The following is a 16,209-nucleotide window of genomic DNA, read 5'->3' on the forward strand; positions in this document are numbered from 1 at the left end:
TTTAAAACAAAACGTGTGACCACAGAGTAACAACCCAGTGACTTTGTTTGCCCACAAAATCAGTTTATGTTAATCAGATTATGGCAGGAAATCAGATGATGCATTGTGAGACTATAAAACCCCAGTTTGCATGTGATTTTTTTTTTGTAATCAGCTTTTTAGTAATTTTTCCCTACAACAGTTATTTGTAACAATCCCACATCGGCCTGCTGCCTTCATTTAATTATAATTACCACACTGTATTTTCTATTTTCTTCTAGTATTTATCACGTTGATGTGCGTATTGCAACTTCTCCAAGTCCGACAGCACATGAAGGCAGCGCACGGCTGGCACAGACGTCACAATATGCTACGTCATAATTATTGTTATGGCAGCCAACAAAGGATCAGGCTGTCACACTGTAATCTGCATCCGATGGATTAAAACCATTAATGTTTTTTTATGTTGAACAAAACAACACAATGATTAAAAATATATATATATATCTCTCATTAATTGAAATACATGTTGACAATTCCCGTTTTGCAAGGCACTACTATTTTGACTTTAGAGCCACGTTTGAGCCAGGGCCAGGATACATTTCTGTTTACACGAGTGTGTTGCTAAGCAACGACTAAACATGGCAACAATTTCGCGCTGAAAACAAGCCGCTCCGTGAATACTTTCTATTGATAGGTCTCTTTTTAGCAGACACGTTAGTTCAGTCTCAGGTAAAAGTAAAATGTAACTTTTTACACAATCTATAGGCCTGCGTGAGTATTGAGGAGACTGTAATTCTTTATGCTTTTCTCTTAGCAAATATCTTTTCACCACAGTTATCAATCTCCACCAGCTTTCTGCAGATCGATACAAAATGGCATCAAGCCATGGATCACTTGCCAAGGAGGCCATTGCGCTGCTCAATAAGTTCAATGCTGGCAGACAGTGTTTGGATGACTTCATGGAAGACGCTTCTAAGGATCTGCAGGTGAGTAGACTCAGATCAGTACCCTGATGCATCCCTGTGCTGACACCTGACTATCTCGTTTATTTGTTGCAGAACATGGGTACTCTGCATAAGAAGTTCATACTTGATGTCGTTTCTGGATGCATAGAGCACAAAAAGTTACTGGACGTAGTTGTCAATGTCTTCTATGGCCAGAATGGGAAATGCTTATCTAGAGGTGACCGCAGCCAGTTTGTCAGTAAGTTGACAATAGTGACCTAGCTAGCTAAATGAATTTATAAATTATAATGCAAATTTGACTCTGAATAAAACCAGATTGCCACTGACATGTTTACAATACTATGTTGTTCTTCAGTTATCTGTTACCTTGCCACATTTTCTCTTGATGACCTTGGACTTCAGCGTTTTAGCAACATTATCAAATCTCTGGACATTAAGAAGTTGCACATGGTAAGAAACACTGGACACAGTAGTGCATTGGAAATAACCAGTAATCTATAGCTAAATTACTGTGCCCTCTGTGTGTGTATTGTGTCTGGCTGTATAGTTCCTGACTTTCTTCTTCACAAACCTCACCACGTGGATACAAGATGAGTGGAATAGTATTTATGACGCTGCCTATGTGGAGAAACACTGGATTAACCCTCTGCTAAGGTGAGAAAAGTACAGGAAAATATTTTTGTAGGAAATCAATGTCTTTCCAAAGACAAGGAATAAAAGCATATTTGTGCCTTCAGATGGCGCCCTGAGATGGATATTCTCATTGACCAGCTTGCTGTCAAAATATCTGGTGGGAGTCGGGTCAAGAAAGCTCCAATCAAAACCACTGAACCCCAGGAGTTCTCTCTCTCCAAACCTAAACCTCGACCTCTGCCTATGCCTGAGCTCATTCCACAGCAGGAAAAATCTAAACCAGTCAGCCCCATTTGCAGTTATAGCATATACAATATTTCCTTCAAACATTGGCACACAATTTGTTTACTGTCTTATATAGACTACATGACAGATCATTAAGCTGTTTATGGTGTTGAGGCTGTGGTGGACTCAAAAGGCTTTTGTTTTATAGGTGCCAAAAAGCACATACATGGCTCCTAAAGAAATACAGATGATGGAGGAGATCAAACAAAAGAACCATCAAAGGACTGAGGTACAATATCTGCTTTCACCCATTATGATCAGAAAAAGGCTATGACATCTAAAAGGCAAATTATGCTCTGTTATATTGATGAAATACATCAAAGAAAACAAGTTTTGACAGAAAGAGTAGTTGTAAATCAACAGCAGGAATATGCACAACAACAGCAACAGTTAAAACATTACATTACAGTACATTAAAAACATAAATTATTATAAATTATCATTTTTTGGAATTCATTTCTGTTAAAGTGGCATATACGATAACTATCATCATATTATTATCATCAGCACGTATACTGACTTTATTACATCACATTTGTTTTTCACCAAAGGAACTGCTCTATGAGGCAAATATGAAACAGTTCAGTTGTGGAAATCCACAGAAGTCTGAACATACCAAGGTAGGGGCTACTGTCTGTACTTTATATGGATTTCCAAAGTAATATTATTGATTCATGCCTTCATGCTTACTTATATATATATAAATAAAAACCAGGTAGGAGAAAATTCACTACCGAGTGAGTCAGACAGTTCAAAGTCAGATCACATTGCTGATGAACCATCATTTATATTGCAGCGAGTGGTGTCTCAGATTAAGGAGGACTTGGATTCAAAACTCAAGTTCAATTCATTTCATTCCTCTGAACTTCCCTCTAGTTATAAGGTAAGATCTAATTATTTCACCTGCTTCAGTGGATCAGTCTCTAGTATGATAGTGATGAATATGAACTAAGGAAGGCACAATATCCACTTGCATGGGTGTTTTGTTCTGATTCTGTTAGAATATCAGCTGGCCCATCAAGCTCAACAGTGCAGCCATCCTGAGACAGGGGGCGCTATATGACCGTCAGTTGGAGAAGGAGCTGCAAAGGTACTAATTGCCAATGCTTGAACTATTTTAGGGGGATTAAACATCTCAGTATCATCAGTGATGACTGATTTGTCTGACTGAATTGTCTTGTTGTGATGTTGTAGATAAGGTAGCCTAATTTGTTCTCAGGTCTCTCTTGCAAAGAATTTCTTGATCTCACTGAGACAGCACTTTTTACATAATGTAACACTAGCTAAATCTGCTCAGCGTAGTAGTACTATGCCCGAGGCCCTGGGTACGTTTTCGACTTTAATGGCGCTTTTACCTGGACTAGAATAAATTATTAAGATTTGTACAACCTTTGTCCCTTTTTTCTGAACTTTAAAGTAATTGGTGGTGCCTCTAATACAGAAGCGGATTTTTGACTTCGGGGGGGGGGGGCACAGTTAGTAGCCTAAACAAATCCTCAAACGGGCTTTAGTTTTTCAGATATACCTAGAACCAAACCCAACCATGTTTTTTTCATAATTCTGAGACGTCCCATTCATGAAATGGATGGTTTAACAAAAATATTTTGTACAGCAAAAAGTGCTTAAATTTATCAATATATTGACTCACACCATAGGTGAAAAAGTGCAGAATAATTTTCCTTTAATTGTTTACCTATTACTTGGATTTAGTTCAAATTTGCACTAATATTACCCAGTTATCTACCCTAATCCTTAAAACAATATGAATATCAAAATATGTATTCATTAAAAAACTAGAGCCTTGAGGCTTTTAAATTCAAAGGTGTCATAGGCAGACATTTCAAACAGACACCCTGCGGCTTACAGCTAAGCCCCACCCCTCTACCTGAAAATGGAATTGTGTTGGCTGTTTTAGGATGTTCCAATTAAAATAAAGAAAAACAAGGGTTGACACATGATGCTGCTAACCATGTCAGGCCGATTACTCGTGCTGGCTAATGTACAGTACACATCAAACAAAGAATGCTCATTGGCATGAACCGTTTAACTTTAACTTTTGAACTGTAAAGATTGACTCTTATATTTTCATACATTTTAGCCATCCATGTACATTTTAACCACATTTATTTTAACCTTTTGCATAAATTATTTACATCCTGATGTCTAAATGAATTTTAGCCCGGGTTACACATAAATAAAGCTCAACTGCAGCAGGAGTAATTTCTTTGTGTTTGTGACACAGAATGGAGAGTCTGGTGGAGGGAGCACGTGAGCCCTCGTCTTTCCACCAGTGGCAGAAGGAGATGCGTGAGAAGGACCTTCAGGAGGAGCTGGCCAAGATTGAGCGCAGGCGTCTGGAGGGACGCATCAGTTATGAAGAGGCAGCTATGGCCCGCACACGCATAATGGAACGCAACCAGAAGACTGCTCAGCTGCAGAAAGAAGAGGTGGGTAAAGATCCCTCCCTCGACAACCGATAAGAAAAAGCATTTATAGAAGATTACACAGTGCTTTAAAGTGTGTAAGAAGATGACAAAAGTATGTCTGTTCTCTACAAACACCCTATAAAGAAGTCATTTTTAAGAGAATTGCAATTATGTATCAATAATAAGGTGTTTTATTTATGGTTGCTGTCTTGTTTCTTGTAGACAGCTCAGCTGATGCGGAGATATGCTGAGAAAAGGTTGCAGGAGGAAAAAGAAATGAGAGACTTGGTGCAACAAGTGGCAGAAGGACACAAGAACTCAAAAACAGCTAAAGAGAAGTTACAGAAAATCAAGCAAAGTATAGGTATGCCTCCTCGTTTGACGTCACGTGTGATTCAGTGATCCCTCATTCATGATTTCCTTTTCATTCTCCTCAATTTCACACGCACATTTTACAGTGAAAGAAGTCTCAGAGCAAAGACGAGAGCTCCTTCGCCAAGCACTGGAGGAAGCACAAGCAGAGCTCAGCAGGAGATTTGAAATCATCTGTGAAATCCGCGCCATTGAATCGCTTCCTCACGTTAGAGTCAGGAATTTTGACAACTCAGGGGTGAGTGAAGGAAAGCATGGGCGCCATTTAACATTTGACATACCTTCACGTTGGCTACTCCTTGTGTCATGCTGAATCTGTTTTCCCATGTCAGACTGCAGGCCATGAGCTGCTGGGAGAGATGTCCCTGGTGGAGCTGAAGGAGCGGCTGGCTCTCCTGAGGGAGGTGCAGCAAACACAGCAGCAGGAGAAACGGGAGCACATCCTGGAGGAGAAGCAGAACAAGAAGCAGCTGCTGTTGGAGCAGCTGGACACCATCAACCTCCACACGAGAGCGCTGGCACAGGCTGCTGTCATAAGGTCAGGAAAATGTTTGGCCCTGATTTGATTATAGTTAGTAGGAAAATGTGGGTCTGAAGCAAATACTTATACAAACATACAAATATCACACACGTTTTCGCATGTTGCAGGAAAAAGGAGAAGGAAGCCAGGCCAGGTTTTCGGCAGGCGATGACTCGGGATGAGACAGTTTTGGCTCTGCAGAAGAAGCTTGAAGAGAAACAACAAGAGCGCCAAAGACTGAAGCAAATTGAAAGCAGGAAGGCCAAACACTCTGAACAGGCAGCAGCACACACAGAAGAGAGAAACACAGGGACACACGACAAAGTGAGTAGGAATACTCAGTAGCCTGAGTAAGTTGTCAGTGTTGCATGTTTTTGTTTGTGTTGGGATTTTTCTCGCTTGAAGCAGTTTTTGCAGTATTTGTCTCTCTCTTTCTTGTTCTGCCAGAAAAGCTTGACAGTGAAAAGCTGGGAGGAATTGGAGCTGAGCTTAGAGCGTCACATCCAGAAGGACGCTCCTTATGTTGTTTCTCAGACAGAAACACTCAAGACATAAATATGCTCCACAGGCCTGTGAATGTTTAATTTTAGATCAGAAGGGTCTCTAGCTATATTTGTTGCAAGTAATGTGTGAGATGGTTAGCTTTTCATCTTTTTGTTGTGTTCTTTGACACATTTTGCATTAAAATTGTTGGAAATCTTTTTTGGAGTGCCGCTATGATTAATTTTCACAAATAAGCTACTAATTATTTGTATTATTAGCTTTTTGTGGATTCCTTGTGAGTAATTATCTGGAATTGTTTATCTTGACTTATAGTAAAATGTTAATTAAGGTTTGTTATGTTCAGTAAAGCTCACAAATTTCTCCCCAAAGTAAATTCCACCCACCTGTGTGTATGTAGCAAAGGGAAGTGGATCTTCAACTTATGACTTATGAAGGAAATGTCCCTTCCTCAAAACAATGTTGGTGTTACTTTTATGACTTTTATGTTTTGGTAACAAGTTACTGTACAAAATGTCACTCATGATTTCTCATCATCAAGCGCTCAAGAGCATCTGATGTCTGAAAACACCCATTGCAAAGCAGAACTATGGATAGTATAGCTCAGAAAGGTGACAGCAAATCTGTATTTTTACAATGCACTTATTTCTATCTAAATGCACACACAGGCATACACACAGGCATATATATTCTTGTGAAAAATAGGAATATTATGGGCCTATTGATAACATTGCATATAATACAGTAATGAAAGTAATGAAAATATCTCTTTTTTGGTAATGAAATATCTAATTGAAGTGTTAATAAGTGCTAATTGTAATTTTTGATTGCTAAAAAGTATATTATTATTATTATTATTATTATTATCTATACATCTCTATCTATTTATCTATCTATCATCTATATCCATCTATTTGAAATGATTAGGACCAATTTTCCATGTAATGGTTTACTAATGGATTTTAATCATTGCCATATAGAATATACTGTGGAATACATTTGATTTTAACCACACAAGAGGCAGTGTGCCCCTGCTGGCCGTTCCGTGTAACAACAAGAGATCTGCCTGAATGCGGCCCATTTTCCCCATTAGTTTTTCTCTGTAAAGCAAAATCACATGATGTGTATTTTGTCATATGACACTGATGAGAAGACTGATCCCACTGTGAGCGAACGTCACAGACGTTTCCCTTGTAAAAACAAGAGCAGCTCGGACACCTGAAAGGGATGTGATGCTGTAGCCTGACATTTTTTGGTGCTAGTACTCGATAATATCTGGAGGATGGACTGCCGGGGAGTTCTGCCTGCGATATGCGCCGCTTTTTTCATAGGTAAGTTGAACACTTGTTCGACAACTACTGCTGTAATGCTACAACCCACTAGGAAATGTACTATAGATCTATAGAGATACATACCAATAGATACCATATTGTTAATTCACCACTATAACTGAATTAGCATATTATAGCGTATTATAGATTTTGGTTGAATAAACAAAGTATAAAAACATTACATGGAATAAAAAGTCAATTAAAATCTTATTGTTTCCCCCCCCAAACTTCATAACAAACTTTCTCCTCATGAAAAATGACCTTAGCATTACTGGCCTAGGCTGCTGTTGTGTTTCTATGGTGTGTATAGTGGAATTAATGCTAATCTTATGTTAAATTGTGGCATACTGTGGTATTACTGTAATCTCTCTATAGGAACTTCATCATTTTGCTGACATTTGAATTTGATACGGCAAACTTTCAGGATTACAGTATTTCTTTCTGCCAGTTTATCAGTGTCTAAAAGTTTGAGAGAGAAATGTTGCCAACCTAGAGAACAAGAGAAATCACATGACCCCCTTTCCCGAATAATTGCATTTCTTGAGGAGGATGGCTCCTATTCAAGAAAGCACTTAGGCACAAGGCTAATGTGATTACTATCACAATGTGGGCTCTGTTTTGCTGAGTGCTTATACATGTTGCTCTCTATTTCTCTAAAATAAATGTGGTTAGATAAAGTTACTGTACTCAAGATTTTGTGGAGTGATTTAAGATATCACACAGTTTGAAGACGTTCTCATCTTTTAGGAGAACCATCCACCCACCTGTTTGTTTTTCATATTTTGGTTGTGTTTCGAGGCTGGATCAATGTTCAGTGCTTGTCTGAGAAGGTGGGGGATGAATTTACGGTGAATCTACTTAGATTAACTTTTTACTACTGTAAATGCCTGGAAGTATACATAAATGCAATTTCTACATAACACCAAGACTAAATTTGCCAGTAATTTCTACTTGACACTTGCCTGGGTCCCTATCAGGCAAACTTACTTTAAAAGGTTACTTTTTTTGTATCCGTAGGTATATTTGTTTTGCAGCAAGAATATGACATCCATTATGACCCACAACTATGAAAACATACTAAAAACTTGACACCACAACAGCAGAAAAACCTACTTTGGTGTATGTGTGTATGTATTTTAATGTTCTGTGCATGAATGTGAGCAGAAACAACAGAACAACACCACTCTCATCGAGAATGTGACTTTGGAGACAGAGATCGGAGCAGAGAGATCGGAGTTATTATTTATGATGTGGTTGCTAATGTATTTGTTCCATTAAGAAAAGAAAATGCATGTTTTTTTAAAAGCCATAACCATTACGGAATAATTTTTGAGTGGTTTTGTTAATGTGGAGAAATTATTGGGGGTGAAAAAGTGAAGGGGGACCCCTCGAAGCAAATAACCTTAGACCCCAAACAGGCCCTGTGAATCTTATTTAATATGTTTTTTATGACATATACATCACTTTTTAAAGTTATAAAGTATTATATAAAGTATTTTGGTGCCTATTTATTGGATAGTTGACAGCAGTAGATACATCACACAAAATAAGGAGAAAGATGAACAACAAGCAACAAAGGTCCAGAGCTGGGTTTAAACCAGGGATGTTGTAGGTCATTATTAGGCTACCAGAACAACCCCAATCATTATTTTGTATTCATTAACTATTTTAGGCAAATTAAATAGTTGAGTTTGCACTGCAGCCCTGTATCAGTCCACTACCAGAAGTCAGATTTAAAACATCCAGTGCCGTTCTCTTCCAGGCATGGTGGTGAGCCAGACAACACTTTCTCCCGCTGTGATGAACACCACTCTCATGGAGAATGTGACCAGTCTGACTATAACTCCCGTGATTCTGAGCAGCACTACCCCAGGCTGCTTTGCATTCAATACTTCTACTTGTGAGCCCTGTGCTCCAGGATCGCAGTACGACAACAGTGAGTCAACGGCCATGTCCTCTGACACGAAGCCACCATTTTAAGATGACCTCTAATATTTATTTTTACTGAAGGGATTCAAACTGTATGTAAGAATGGAAAGTCAAACTGAAGAAATCCTTCTCTATCCCTCCCCAGACACCCTGCTGTGTGTGTGCTGCTCTGACCCTGGGCTGTGTCTATTTCCTGGAGCATGTCTGCCATGCTCCAGAGGATTCTATCAGCCGTTAGCAGGACAGCAGCAGTGTCTGCCCTGCAACCGGGGCTTCTATACAAAGTAAGGACACAGATTGTGCCAAGAAATAATTTTTACTTCAAGTGGTATAGGCTTTACCGTCAACATCACTGGTCAATGTCTTGTGTATTTTACACTACTGCACAGTTTCACTGGAAGTCCATTATGTCAACCCTGCGCTCCTGGATCCTTCAACAATAACACTGGAGGAGACAGTTGCACAAGTTGTTCACCAGGTGTGTTGATTTAGCTGTAGACAAAAACCCATACTGTTATAAATCAGTAACTAGTGATATTCTTTCTGCTTGAGGTCAGCTATTAAACTTATATATGTAAAATGTTTTTTTCCAGATCAATTATAAAGGAACGCATTCTTGAAAATGAATAGATTATCTACATATAAAAATCTATGACTACAAATTTACATGCAATGTTCTCAACATAGTTTCAAATCTTCTGAAACTTGAGAGAAAACACGAATCACATGTTGAGTTATTTTTTCTGTGTGTCACTTTTAGGGTTTTTTTCATCGCAGCAGAGCTCCACTTCATGTGCACCGTGTGCACTGGGACGTTTTTGCAAGTAAGTTGCATTTGAACGTCACCGGTTGTTTTTAAGGAGGACCCAGAAATCAGTGTGGAACATTCATAATGATTTCTGTGTGATAATCACAAACAACATCACATGATTTCATCCCATGGTTCTGTTGGGAACAGTTTGGCACAGATGTATCCACACACACAAGACCAGTTACACAGTCGCTGCTTTGATTAATCAGCAGAATGTATGAACATGTAAGTGGCATGCATGATCATGTCACAGCACATAGGAATGGGGCTTATAGAACTGGACTTGGAAATATTAGATGGTAGATGTTATCAATCCCTAGATAAGGGTTAAGGGCCGCAAGTTCTCGTGTTCTCTGTCCGCATTTTTGAGGCATCTTGATCAAAGCAAAGGAAGAGGATTGAAAATTACTCTGAGCTCCTTTGACATATCTGAGCCAAGGAAACTGATTTTGGCTTGGAAGGAAGACATTTAGGCTTGGCTCTTTACCATGACAGTCATATTTAAACTTTAATTTAATTAGCTTTAATTGTATAAGAAGAAGAAAAATTACTTCTTTTTTTTTTTTACTCTTTGTTGTTATTATACATTACAGGCCCGAAATACACACACAATATGAACAAACAGGACCTTATATGTGCACTAATGGAGAGATGGCAGAGTGAGGGGGATGCCCATGAACAGGCGCCCTGAGCAGTTTGAGGTTCGGTGCCTTGTTCAAGGGCACCTCAGCAGGTGAACAAGCACCGTGAACTGGCACCTCTCCAGCTACCAGTCCACACTCTGTACTGGGTCCGTACAAGGACTTGAACTGGCGACCCAAGCCAAGTCCCTACGGACTGAACTACTGCTGTACACCGATCTGAGACTCTATTATTTTTCAAATCTTTGCTTAACATTTGAAATGACAGACGTACACCTAACCGTTGCTTATATGTTTGTTAGCACTGTGAACAGCTCTAAACTGAATCAGCTTTGACATTTTTCAAAAAGGCCTCTAAGTTACTTGTGGCAGCTGTGAAATCCATAGTAGTTTGTCCATTTTACAGTGACAAACAAGCGTCTCTCTCTTTCTGACAGCTCCTCTGGTTGTAGCCAGTGCCAGATGTGTCCTGCAGGAAAAGAAGCTCTACAGACTGCCTCTAAAGACTGCACACCGTGTCGACCAGGTAATTCACATCATGCTAACTTAAAGCTATGAGGCCATATGCTTATGAGTACTGCGGCTCATGAAAGAAAAGGGCAAGCATGAATTTCCATCCAGGTGATATCTGGTTTTGAACAGGCATGCACAAGGCTCCCCATCAGACTATGTGTCAAATCTGCGGCAGTGGCTTCTTCCAGGTCCACTGGGGTCAGGAGAGCTGTGATGTATGCCCAGAGAATCACTACTGCCCTGTGAGTACTGTACCTTCCACACTCTGGCCCACAAGAGAAAATGAACCTGTGTGTTTGACAAATATCTTACATGCATATGTTTGGTGACAGAATCATGTTGTTCTCTCAGAGTCCAGACGTGAACCCCATTCAGTGTCCCAGCGATGCGTTTTGTCCAGAGGGCAGCTTGTCTCCAGGGTACTGCATGGAGACTTTCTTCCGCAAAGAAGGAGACACTTGTGAATTGGCTCCCGTCACTATTGCTCTTTTAGTTATTGGAGGAGGGGGTAAGTAAGAATTAACTATCCAGTATGTTTCCCTGATATTTCAGAGCTTCTTTCCAAAATGCATCTTGCCTTTCACACCATGTTAAAGGCATTGGACTTGCAGTTATGCTCCTAGAACTGGTTGCCTTTAAAGTTGAAAAACTTCAAGCTGCAATTTCCCATGTTTATATAATCTGATTACACACAAAACAATGTCTTTAAAGTAAGTATTAATAGCTGGTGTTTGACATGGTAATGGTTCATAACTCCATTTGGATGTAAGTATGCATATTCTTCTAGCTTAATGGGACAGTGCTTGTTTTTTTCAATCATAAAAGGAAATGAGCAAAGATGAAACAGACTAAATTTGCAGTACAACTTAAGAAAACGCCAAGGAACTTTCAACTCTTGACTTAGCAATAGTCACCAAAAAGGACTATGAATACAGTATTACTCTTCTCTACAGACTAAATTGTTTTCTTATAAGAAATTGTAAATTAATTGTTTATTTAAACCTCCGTTCACTCTTTTTCACTTTTTGTATTGCTGAAATGTATAGTTTGTCTTTTATTGTAATTGATTACTGTATGTATTTAAATTTATAACAACATTTCTTACTGCAGATTTCATCTATTAACTAAGTATTGTTCTGGGCTTGTAGTTTATGCCCACAATATGTGACACTTTCATTTTCAGAGAGACTATTAATACAGCCACACTTTTCTTTTAGCACACTGAAAACAGATTGTTTCCTCTTACACTGAGACCACTTTATGCACAAACAGGACACAATGAGATAAAATAAGAATCATGCTCTCACATATCAATACACTCTTTGTGTATGTGTAAAACGCCTGACTGTAGACTGTGTGGACATTTCCTGTAACATCCTCTGTTGTTTTTTTTCCTCTCTTTCTTCAGTGACCCTACTCTTCATCATTTTAATGGTCTTACGTCGACGGAGAGACACTGATGGAGAGCTAACTGTAGCCCGAGCTCCATTGTTGCGCAAAGAGCGACCTCAAGGTCGATACTATGGGATGCCCTGTGATGCAGAACCTGTATATGCTGGTTGGTGAACCAAAGGACATCATCTTAGCTTGTCTAAGTGCTTGGTAAGATAAAACCAACTGAAGTATTATCTACATTTGGGTCCCAACTCAAAAAAGGACTGATAGAGGAAGACTGATGGTGAAACACTGGACTAAGAGCACTGCCTTGACAGTACTTTGACAATCTACTAGCTTTTTGTGGTACATTTGAATATATTTTTGAGAAACAGAGGTTTTTGTGAATTCTTGTAGTTTGACACTGTTACAGTTGTTCCACTCAGAGACAAACACGCTCCTTTCATAAACTAGATTATTGGATTATGAGAGGTATGCTGGAACGATGAAAATGAGCTGTGTGCCTTAACTTGGTGGGAACCTCTCTGTCTTATGAAAAGCACGTTTTTTAACAGAGGTAATTGATTTACTTTGCGTATGTTTTGGTGGAGATGCTTGCATTAACTTGTGTAGTTCCACAGTTACAGAGAGGTGTAAACTGGTTTGTGCCTTGTGTTTTTAAATATTATTATATATTTGATTACAGCACATTGTGTTGTCTGTAGTTAGTTGATACCTTTGCTTAATGTTTTTCATCTGCTATTTTGAGGGTTATATTTGTATGTTTTAAAGGAAAATAAATAAAAATGATTGGTGACAAAAGATTACGTTTTTAATTATTCTTGGATACTAAGTGGTTACAGTGCATGTCAAATTACAATGTATATCAAATGTGTAGACCAAACTCTTTACTGGGACAATATTTAAAAAAAATGTACCCCATCCTAGGTGACAGAGGGCAACCATGAATAGCATACCCAGTAGATGTATAGCTTTTCTGGTCATCATCAAAAAAATTGCTGCCAATGTTTTAAGACTAGGTTGCCCCATAATGTTCCAAACAGTTTGATATCGTTGACCTCTTAAAAGCCTTAAAGATTTTGCTCCTTTTTTTGGTATAATCATCCCATTACAAGTATTCTTTGAAGGCAGTAAAATGATGTGTGTGAAATGAAGTGTCTGAAATACAGAAATAGCTAAATGTTGCATAGCCTCTGTAATGCTTTTTTTCTGGGTGTTTTTGGTAATGTTTAGTGAGGTTTTTGCTGTTTTGTGTTTTTCTCTATTACAGTATATGCATTTTGAATATATTTCTTTTTTGTAGAAGCTGAGATGTCTGGTGCACATTGGTTTTGTTACAATGTTACATAAATTCAAAGTAAAGGTGTGGGATGCACTGCCGTTTACTGCTCACTATTGGCCTTTATTACAGCAGACATTTTGAGATGTCATTGCAGGAAAAGCACAGTTGTATTTAATAACATTAAACTGCTTTCAATTTCCTAAACCATGGCCATTGAACTGCACTCACAAAGGGAATAGGGCAATCATTAATGTTATTATTTGCACCTGTGTATTTCCTGCATGAAAGTAAAAATGTCTGCCATGAAAAATATGTAGTCAGTGGATACTGCAGTGTTTACCAGACTAAAGAAAAGAGAAGGGACCATAGAAGGGTCCCTCTTACTGTGGTTAGGTCACACAGCACTGAACAATTATTTCCACATTATGTAAACATCCAACAGAAGACTGTGACAAATGGCAGATCTCATGGATCAGATAAACATGTTACAGAGTGTGACAACCATGGAGTAGAAAGACAGATAGGCCTGCAGCTGGAAGTTACAAGACTGCAAGTATTATCACACACAGAAAGTTGATGGAGTACATAACAGACTTTCTGGAGGCTGAAACACACCTCCTCGATGATTTTAGGATTGTCTGTTTATCTATTTGTTACCAGAATTTTGTTTCAATAGGCTAACAGATAGCAATGGTGGAGGAGGGACTTAGATCCTTTAGTTAAGTAAAAATAGCAATGCTACAATATAGAAATATACAGTAGCAAAAAAAGTAGCCTATAGTACAAGCACCACAAAACTGGACTTACCACATTTGTTTCGATATTTTTTAACATACACACGGGGATATTTTTTTAACATACACACGGACAGCCTACATGTCCAGTAATAAATTGCTAGATGGCGGTAATGCGCTGTGTCATATTTATAAAAATGGAAATTTGTCCAAACAGGGCTCCGTACTTACGTCAGCATTCTGGTGAAAACATGGCGGCCGCCCTGGCAAGGAAGGTGTCTGGTGTGTAGCTACAATTTGACATTCATACTTCATTCCGTAAATGTTTCGTATTTTATCCATGACCGTGTCAATGCAATGAACTTTTGGAGCAATCGTGCGTACATATAGTTTGTTAGCACAGATAGTACGTGAAGTTGCTACATTAACGTTAGCTAACTAACGTTAGCAACAGTGCTAGGTTTTCTCTTTAACGTTACTACTATGCCTCCTCTCATGTGTTTTTATGTTGTCCTTGTGTCTGACAGGGCTGCTGAGGCCGCTGTCTTTCTGTCTGTGTGCCAAGACACCACAGCTCTGTAAGCTCTCCAGCCTCATCCAGCCCCCACCTCTCTACAGCTCTGCTGCAGCCGCTGTCCGCGCTCCTCTGCGGGGTGCAGTGTGTCCGACACCCCGGTACAACATCCTACAACGGTAAAGGACAAGAGGGAACACTCCTGCTGATATTCTTAAAAGTGGATATTAATCAAATCCACTTAAACTCTACTGTTTTTCGTGTTAAGGACCACATTTTACAATATTGCCAAAAGTATGTTATACTCTTGTCAGGGGCATACACACCCCTGGGCTGTTTTGTATTGGTTTGAGTGGGGCTCCTTTATTCTAAAGAAAAATTATAATTAATTAATATAATTATTAGAAAATAAGAAAACAATTTTTTAATTTTATACTGTGTGACCTTTTTGTGGCAACAAAATCAGGGTTGGGAAGTGTGTGGAGTAGGTGCAACACAAAATAAAAGATACTTCATCCAATATCTACTTCTTGTAGAAAAAAAAACAATATAATTTTTTTATTTTATACTGTGTGACCTTTTTGTGTTAACAAAATCAGGGGTGGGAAGTGTGTGGAGTAGGTGCTACACAAAATAAAAGATACTTCATCCAATATCTACTTGTTTATTGTAATGATTGAATATCCTGAGAAATCTCAGAAAGGGATATATCAAAACCTGACTATATGAAACTAAACACACTAAACTGTTAAGAGATAAAATATTGTTCTGTAATTTGAGTAACATTACCTTCTTTAAATAACAATTATTGTATTCTTTCTTTACTCTGCTTCTGTGTTGTTGCAGGGTATCGGCACTTATTCCCAGTCTGAACCAACAACCAAGCAGAAGTCTGACATATGTCAGTCTGAAGAAGGGGAAGAGGAAGACTGTAAAAGCTGTGACCGACAGATTCATGAGGCTGCATTGTGACCTTTGGATCAGGCGCAAGGTACAAGTCTTTTACTGTGAACTACCAAAATCACAGATTTATTTCTTTGCACCTTTAACTCCGTGTTGCCAATCTGAATTCTTGTTTTCGGGTGTAAACAGGCTGGATACAAAAAGAAACTGTGGAAGAAGAAACCTGCCAGACGAAAGCGCCTGAGGGAGCATGTATTCTGTAATAAAACACAGAGCAAGCTTCTGGATAAAATGACAACCTCTTTTTGGAAAAGGAGGAACTGGTATGTTAACGATCCGTACTTGAAGTACCACGATCGGGTCAACCTTAAACTGTAATTTGCTGATTCATGTAGTAACATCTTGTTTTTGAACATAATGTTATAATGTTATATATGTAATAAAATCATATCTGATAAATAATTACCATTTC

The 16,209-nt window shown here is 38.7% G+C and overlaps 3 protein-coding genes across 8 annotated transcripts; all 3 read left to right on the forward strand.

Moving 5' to 3' along the window:
* Nucleotides 1-630: 630 nt before the first annotated feature.
* On the forward strand, nucleotides 631-5,885 carry cfap99 (cilia and flagella associated protein 99). 5 transcript variants are annotated; one of them, XM_039785347.1, is made up of 16 exons: nucleotides 631-711; nucleotides 834-968; nucleotides 1,041-1,185; nucleotides 1,303-1,397; nucleotides 1,495-1,601; nucleotides 1,685-1,862; nucleotides 2,014-2,094; nucleotides 2,417-2,485; nucleotides 2,662-2,748; nucleotides 2,867-2,955; nucleotides 4,108-4,312; nucleotides 4,514-4,655; nucleotides 4,750-4,901; nucleotides 4,996-5,201; nucleotides 5,312-5,507; nucleotides 5,636-5,885. In XM_039785347.1, exons 2-16 carry the CDS (start codon nucleotides 855-857, stop codon nucleotides 5,765-5,767), a joined length of 1,998 nt encoding a protein of 665 aa, XP_039641281.1. In that variant the 5' UTR covers nucleotides 631-711; nucleotides 834-854; the 3' UTR covers nucleotides 5,768-5,885. The 5 variants fall into 5 exon arrangements, with proteins under 5 accessions (XP_039641281.1, XP_039641283.1, XP_039641282.1 ...); XM_039785345.1 differs by having other exon boundaries at nucleotides 643-711; nucleotides 797-968; XM_039785346.1 differs by having other exon boundaries at nucleotides 695-711; nucleotides 817-968.
* A 935-nt stretch (nucleotides 5,886-6,820) lies between these two features.
* Nucleotides 6,821-13,101, forward strand: si:dkey-21a6.5 (laminin subunit gamma-1). Its single transcript, XM_039784959.1, has 9 exons — nucleotides 6,821-7,015; nucleotides 8,778-8,951; nucleotides 9,090-9,228; nucleotides 9,334-9,422; nucleotides 9,705-9,768; nucleotides 10,834-10,922; nucleotides 11,039-11,151; nucleotides 11,261-11,417; nucleotides 12,318-13,101. Exons 1-9 carry the CDS (start codon nucleotides 6,967-6,969, stop codon nucleotides 12,473-12,475), a joined length of 1,032 nt encoding a protein of 343 aa, XP_039640893.1. The 5' UTR covers nucleotides 6,821-6,966; the 3' UTR covers nucleotides 12,476-13,101.
* Nucleotides 13,102-14,475: 1,374 nt separating this feature from the next.
* On the forward strand, nucleotides 14,476-16,200 carry mrpl35 (mitochondrial ribosomal protein L35). Of its 2 annotated transcripts, none has more exons than XM_039786300.1 (4): nucleotides 14,476-14,602; nucleotides 14,848-15,013; nucleotides 15,681-15,825; nucleotides 15,927-16,200. In XM_039786300.1, exons 1-4 carry the CDS (start codon nucleotides 14,485-14,487, stop codon nucleotides 16,113-16,115), a joined length of 618 nt encoding a protein of 205 aa, XP_039642234.1. In that variant the 5' UTR covers nucleotides 14,476-14,484; the 3' UTR covers nucleotides 16,116-16,200. The 2 variants fall into 2 exon arrangements, with proteins under 2 accessions (XP_039642234.1, XP_039642235.1); XM_039786301.1 differs by lacking the exon at nucleotides 14,476-14,602 and adding an exon at nucleotides 14,616-14,696.
* The last annotated feature ends 9 nt before the right edge of the window (nucleotides 16,201-16,209 follow it).

Source organism: Perca fluviatilis, chromosome 20 (genome assembly GCF_010015445.1).
Source record: "Perca fluviatilis chromosome 20, GENO_Pfluv_1.0, whole genome shotgun sequence".
In the NCBI taxonomy this organism is placed as follows: Eukaryota; Metazoa; Chordata; class Actinopteri; order Perciformes; family Percidae; genus Perca; species Perca fluviatilis.